This window comes from Varroa jacobsoni, unplaced genomic scaffold (assembly GCF_002532875.2).
Source record: "Varroa jacobsoni isolate VJ856 unplaced genomic scaffold, vjacob_1.0 scaffold_1220, whole genome shotgun sequence".
In the NCBI taxonomy this organism is placed as follows: domain Eukaryota; kingdom Metazoa; phylum Arthropoda; class Arachnida; order Mesostigmata; family Varroidae; genus Varroa; species Varroa jacobsoni.
The window spans coordinates 21,745-28,833 of NW_019214122.1; the positions used below are offsets into that span (position 1 = coordinate 21,745).

The 7,089-nt window shown below is 44.7% G+C and overlaps 1 protein-coding gene across 2 annotated transcripts in view; it reads left to right on the forward strand.

Moving 5' to 3' along the window:
• The window catches only part of LOC111267775 (protein O-mannosyl-transferase TMTC3), an 11,904-nt gene extending 10,743 nt beyond the window's left edge, over positions 1–1,161 (forward strand). For both annotated transcript variants that reach the window (XM_022846264.2, XM_022846265.2), the window contains 2 exons: positions 359–787; positions 917–1,161. In XM_022846264.2, coding sequence (XP_022701999.1) covers positions 359–787; positions 917–1,078 — 591 coding nt within the window. In that variant the 3' untranslated portion in view covers positions 1,079–1,161. The remainder of the gene's footprint in view (positions 1–358; positions 788–916) is intronic.
• Positions 1,162–7,089: the final 5,928 nt, after the last annotated feature.

The window sequence follows — 7,089 nt, forward strand, 5'->3', positions numbered from 1 at the left end:
TATACATATACTTCATTCATATGCACTGATTTTATTGTTTAGAGCATAAAGTTGTCTTCAGTACTCAAATCGTAGGTCGAAATAAACGTTAAAGCAACTTTTGCGGGTCGTTTTTAAGGTCCCCCATTTACGTGGCTAATAAACCTTCGAATGCTAATTAAAAGTTAAGAATTTTTGGATTTTAAAGGCATTTCAAGGCGTTTTCCTAGATAATAGATTCAACCTGGCTAGGGGGCCTGTGTTATATTAGCCTATTACACTACGCCATCGCGATTGTTACTGATCTGAGGTACTAACTGTGAAATTAGTATAAGTTATCTGTGGTGTCGAAGGCTAAAATCGATGATACTGTTTACAGAGAGCTTTGTTGAGTTTGAGCATGTGCGTTCAAAATATCAGTGAAGTTCGATTCCGGCGCCGCCTAGTTGATCGGGTTGAGGAAATTGCTCTTACGACTTCGGACGCTCCGGGCCAACGTACGTTACCTTTGGAGAACGTTTGGTTCAACTTGGCCATGGCGTGCGTGCAGCATGCTTCGCAATCGTCTCAGCCGTCGTGTAGTCTAGATCGGGGTGAAGTTTTCTTTCGACGAGCTCTTGCACTCCGACCGAACTTTCGGAGTGCACTCTTCAACCTCGGAGTCTTATTGTTCGAACAGCGGCGTATTACGGATTCTGTGATTGTCCTTGAACAATTGGTTACTTGGCATCCGGATCACGTTAAAGGCCTCATGCTGCTTGCCGATATTCACATGATACATAGACAAGACAAGAACAAGGCCAAATTGGTAAGTTGTCTGAAGGATAGATGTATACTGTATTACATTACGACATTATCGAACGCAGTCGATCCCATAGTATTATAGCAGTAGTTGCTATAATGAATTACTAATTGAATCATTCGTACCGATGCTCAGTTTTATCACAAGGTCCTCGAAGTTGAACGGGTGGATAATCAGGGTGTCCGTTACAATCTCTGCATAGTCGAGTCTTCGACGGAGGCTGAGAAGTCGCGTTGCTCGAAGTACATTACGCGTATCAAGCAAGACGAGGTTTTCCATAAAAGTAGTAATCTCTAGGGCACAGCCATCATTCTGTGTATCTGCACATTGTTATGTAACAAATAAAGGAATCAGATACTATTTTGTTGACAAACTGTAAATAGTCGATGTCTTAGCTTTTACCGATAGTTATTCAGATCGATCGTATGGATAGCATTTCGTTAGCTGTAATGTTCCAGATGGAACCCAGTAATAGCACCGCAACGAAGATTCCTCGATCATAGCGTTTTCATTTCCCTTCTACCTTATAGGTAAAGCCTAGGGGCATACATGTACATGCATTTCAATGATCGAAAAGAACACATTCAAAAAACACGTAGAAAAACCATGCAGTCACAACCAAGCGATCCCCTTCACAACATTTAACTTTAGCCACTACCTATATTCATAGTACAAATGCAATTTTGCTCCGGTCCGACTATTAAAAACTTGCTGATTAGTTATCTAGCCATATTGAAAGTCGTAAGTCAATGAGCCTATTGCCAACGTAACTAACTGACTTCAAACTACTGCACTTTTCCAAAGTGTGCACATTTCACAGGCACATGTATAGAGAAAGCATAATTAACAAGGGCCAGAAGCACGACGGTGAAGATTAACGACTCTAGGGGCTAATGTACTGCCAGTAGGACGATGTTGATGTTGAATCTTGTTCATTGATTATCTTTTAGCGGTTTCAATTTGATGGCAGCCCATCACGACAACGAGAGCAAATATGATTTCTGTGTATCGTTTTCCCAGAACGAGAGAAACCCGCACTTATAGACAGACATATGCTCTCGAGAAGAGCCCTGAGCGGCATCGTCCGTGCGCACCTCTCTTTTTATCCGAAAATGGTGATTATTCCTTGGTGGCTCATTAGAACATGAGGATTACGAAGACCCCTCAAATTAAACGAACCGGCGCCTATATAGCAACGTAAAGCAACTAAAAACAACTCACTGCGCATCTAACGATCCATGAATAGAATTTTGTGTTTATGCAAGCGAACAAGGAATCATCATATTCTATATGTCAACTTTCTCTATCCGATCTGTCTCTGTTTCTGATAATATCGACTCCGTTGAAGTTTGATTGTTTACGGTGAGATGTTCTAGACACTGGAGACGCGACAAAGTAGCTGGTAAAGTGTACTAACAAATGCTACGATTCGCACCGATATCCCGAAGCCGAAAATCCTAGAGATAAACTCCACTCTTTCCAAACCTTGTTTTTTGACTAAGACTATTGCAAACAGCGATATTTAAGCTATACAAGTCGTCCAATGGTCATTTTCTATAATCCGCATTTTTTCCAATTTAACAGGGAGATGCAAATAGAAACAAATTCGCAAAGAAAACATCATGAAGAAGTTCTGCTTTGCCTTCGATTCAGTCCTGTCACCGTCGCAAAATGCCACATAATCAGCTTTTTACCCCCTTACCCCGCCTAACTTTTCCTCATCCTTTACAACGTCTTTTATTTTAAGCGTTTTTTTTTTACCGGCAAAGGCGTCTCCTTGTTTGTCTCTTAAATGACTAAAACAGAAAGCGGACCGCATAATTTACATTCAGCTAGACGGCATATAAGCACGTAGATTTTGAGGAGCAGGCTACCTCGTTGGCAAACCTCAGACCCCCAATGCTGAGCCCGGAAGAAGGCGACAAACGCGAAGACTTACGCAAAACACGGCCAGAAACGGCAGTTGCGGCGGACTTTTGCGTCCCACAGATGCCCAAGGTTGCGGCGGGTCGAGTAAAGAACGCTGAAATGTTTTACTGGGGTCTGTGTGTATACACAACAACTTCTCAACAGTGCTCTGTTCTCCGTAGAGCCTGCTAGGCAGGTACGCGATCTGAGTCGTTCCCTGGATTGCTGCGTTGATGGCCGCCGCCGGTATATCCGCCAGGCCACAAGGAACGAGTAGGACCCTCGTCTTCCCGGTTTCTGTATTTGCAGGGGTACTTCGGCGCCTTCTCTGCCATCAGCGTCCCTTGGTCGAAATGAAGCCGAACACAGTGGCTCGCGACCGTCTCGCGTTGACGATGCTGCTGCAACGGTTCACCTGGGGCTAATAGCAAACACTTTGCCTCTCCCGTGCAGACAAGAGTGTTCAGAGCGACAACAAAACCGACGACTCGAGCTAGCTTCACGAGTCCTTCTTCCTTCTGAGTTCGTGTCGCCCCAGCGTTCCAAGCAAAGCATGCAAATGAAGCAATTCACTTTCACACGCCAGCGAGGCTCCTATATGCTTCGAGCGGTTCTCGCTGTTTTCTCGTGTTTTCGCGGTAACTGCATCCACCATCACTACGACAAAACTGGGTAGCCATCTCTCCAGTACTCCTCGCACGTCCGTCCTAGGGAAAGGTGCCTATTCCTACGGAGCTGAGGTGAAGAACGCCAAATGTCTCCTCACCCAGCGTTATCGACTTATCGTCAGAAACCTCATCCACCTCGTCGCCCCATCACAGGTCATCCAACAATTTACAGCAATTCCACACAATCGATTCTTCGAACCTCCAACGTCAACGACGACCAAAATGAGGATTTAACAATTAAGTTTTAATAACTATGAGATAGGTTCGTTCTCTTTCGCGCTCTTTGCCATCGTCTACTGGTTATCTTTATTTATATTAACCTTCGGCACCAGTTCGCGCTTTTCTAGTTCTATAGATGTTAATTGGTCCTGGGCGAGGTCCTTGTATGGCCATCGATTCGCAGATACCGATTCGGGAAATTCAATCCTGAGCAACTCGTCTTCGAAATGAATACGTGGGCTAAACTTCAGGGGAACTTATGCACCGGCTAAAAAAAGATGAGACATGCAGCGATCCGCTTGTGAGTTTCTGCTCTTCCGCTGAATTTGCTCTCATTGAGATTGCCGATTGCCAATGCCGACCTCACGTCGGCGATTTGTGATCTTATGTCGATCCGTCTAAAACAGTCGCGATTTTCCACAGCTAAGGCTTGCGACGTATGTAGGTAGAAGAAAACGGTGAGGGCCTATCGCCATGCTGTTGATAACAGTGCCGCTAGCAACAGTAATTCTTGCATCCTTTGGTACTTTTTGCTCTGTTCGAACCAATACGGGGACAAGATAGGGTTATTTGTGTGCGCTTTAGTAACTTCTAGTATAACAAAGTATGTAGAGTCACGTAGGCAGTAGCTGAGTTGTAAGCGCCGAAGTGAAGGCAGTTGAGAAAGCTCCACGGCCAACATGGAGAAGCTTTACGAAGACGGAGGTCAAGAAAATCTCCCTCAGAAAAAGAGAGAGAACAGCTCTAACTAGTCAACAGCACCTAGTCTTGCAAAATAGGCAAAGTGAACAAAATGCAATAGAAGCCCAGCCTTTTCTATGGGGGACAAAGTTGAGCGAACGGCTGATGCCAGCAGTACAGACAGCGGTGAAAACAGGAGGCATGAGAACAGCGGGGTGGCAACCGCCGCATCGTTTCGACGGCGGACGTTCTCACCTCGACGCAAAAGCCAACGAGAGACTGATCACTCAGAAGCTTCTGGGACAAGCACAAGACAGTGGCGATGACACTGAGGGCAACCGGTGACACAGCTACGGTGGCAGATTGCCGTAGACTCCATCGTTGTACACCGTTACTAGAAATCCGCGCCTCCCTGCCACCGTATCCCATAAGTGTGCGCACTCCCTTTGAATGTGTAAAAGGTCCCTTTGTGTGGGTGTGGGTTGTACGTATATGCTGCTGGTGTAGGTATATATATTTGCATGGGCATCTGCGGCTGTAAAGGTTGTAGAGAGCGTCTGGACGTGTGGAAATAAAGCATTTAAGCGATAGCATCAACCTCAATATCCACTCTCGGAAACTGTCAGTTGTCGTAGGGATACCGCGTAGCCGTTTCCTCGAAAGCACAGAACGAGCAACCAAACGGATGGGAGATACAGCAATGGCAGATACACCGGTGGGAACGGGTTGAGCAAGACAGCGGTCGAGATATATGCCTCCTTGTGTTCGTGTGCGTATCTACGTACGAGCCAGTATATGGATCTACCTGCAACTGCGAGAAGTTTGCACAGCGCAAATGTTTAAGTACGTGTACATATATTGTAGAAAAGTGCATGCGTGAGAGGTGGGAGTTTTGGCTCGGGCCACACAGAATCGATTACGGGGGAACTCTGAACGCTGAGAGCGGTTGTCGTAGAAAAAAAGAAGTGAGTTCCGGAGTATAGGAGGTGGCAACGGTGACGACAGGGTCTCTTTTAGCCAAAAAAATTGCGCACCCGCGGCAGAGGTTCCGCTGTCTGGACAGTGATTTAATCTATAATAATCTGGATAAGGCTCATGCTTATGCTACTCATAGCCAGTGTTTGTAATTTACCTTAACCTGGTAATAGAACGAAGTGAAGATGCTCGTACAACACGTGTCAGAAAATTCGCTGATGAGATGAGAAAAAATAGCAGTGACAGGTGGATGAAAAGCAGGGCCGTAAATTAGGCGAAACATGATAGATATCGTCGTTATTGCGAATGAGGTGTGTCAAAGGAACGCGTAAAATGCTCGCAGCCTATACGATGCATTGAGTGTAGTCGGTATTTTTTAATATTTCTTCCGCAATCTTCTACTAAAGTTAAACATGATCGGCTGTAGGTCAGTCTCGACTCCCAGACACCACTATGCAGGTAATAGACGTTGTTCTGAAATGAAAGGAACAAAACAATCCTTTTCCAGGATGGAGCTGCCAATACGCTCATACTTGACATCCGTCGACAGGAAAAGCCAAATTGACTATTGAAGATAGGATAGAACAAAAAAACAGGACCAGACATACTACAAACATTAGACAAACTTAGCTTCTCAGCTTTTTAACGTTGTAGTCGGTGTCCTACGGAGACGGTAATTTTAATATCTGAACGTGTAATTTTTGTTCATAATCGATTTTTCTACTAGAACCTGCTCAATTAAGCCATACACTACATTACGGTTTTTCGCTATAAAACACCTAAAAACCTGAAGAAAATCGTATTGCTATCATAGATTGGCTTGCAAGTCGCATCATACCGAGGATTTAAAGTTTACAACGATGGCATTTTGGTCCTCGAAAACGACGCGAAAGGCAACAACTTAAGACCGCGAAAGGCCATGTGACGGCGACCGCACAGGCCAAAAAAGACGTCATATCGGATTTACAGCACTTGACATAAAGCGGCCGACTCCACTTCGCCTAACCCGATGTCCTACGTTTCTCTTTGTTGGCAGGCTCCTTTTCAACCTGCCTTTTTCGTCCCCCCTTCACCTGATCCTGATAGAGTAGAAGACTGGACCTGACAGTTTGTGACATTCACAAACTCGGATGCACCTTCTGTTCCACTGCTCTAGAAGTCCATAAATATTCGTGGCTCACTTGAAGACAAGTGCCATTCTCATGCAGCCGCTGATACAGCTGTTTGCCGACGGAAGAAGCGAGACCGAACACAGCCAGAGGCGGATTTCGGTCGCTTTCCGACTATCATCTCAGGTAAAGTGTGGAACAAAGCGTTGGAAAAAAAGGCGATGCCAGACGTTGGAGGAGGTTTCCCTTTGGCCAGCTTTACCTTTGTTGTCGAACGATGCGGCCATATCATTCTATCTACAAAATCTTATATATATGATCTCTCGGTGCTCGATGGAAATTTTCAGCGAGCTTTATCTTCGAAACAATTTATCATAACGCGAATGACCAGTTCGTGTATTATTCAGAATCTAGTGTTGCCCAGTCAGCTGTTGCAGACGCAGAATTACTGCGCTTTGTTTAATAGCTTGATTCTATTATATATATATATAAGTCCTTCGTCAAAAAGCGGCGTTGGAAAAATTTATGGAGAGGATTACGTATTTGATGAAATATAGGGTCCTGAATGATAGTCCCTTTTACTTTCGAATCACGTCAGTCGATTTGCACAGAGAAAATCTTCTTTCCATTATATCACCCATATCATGTACTGCATCATCGAAATATGGGCAAACTGAACTCAACCCGGACCGCATAAACCTGTAAAAAAAACTCATACCAGGTGGGCAAAAAAAAAAAGATGCGTATC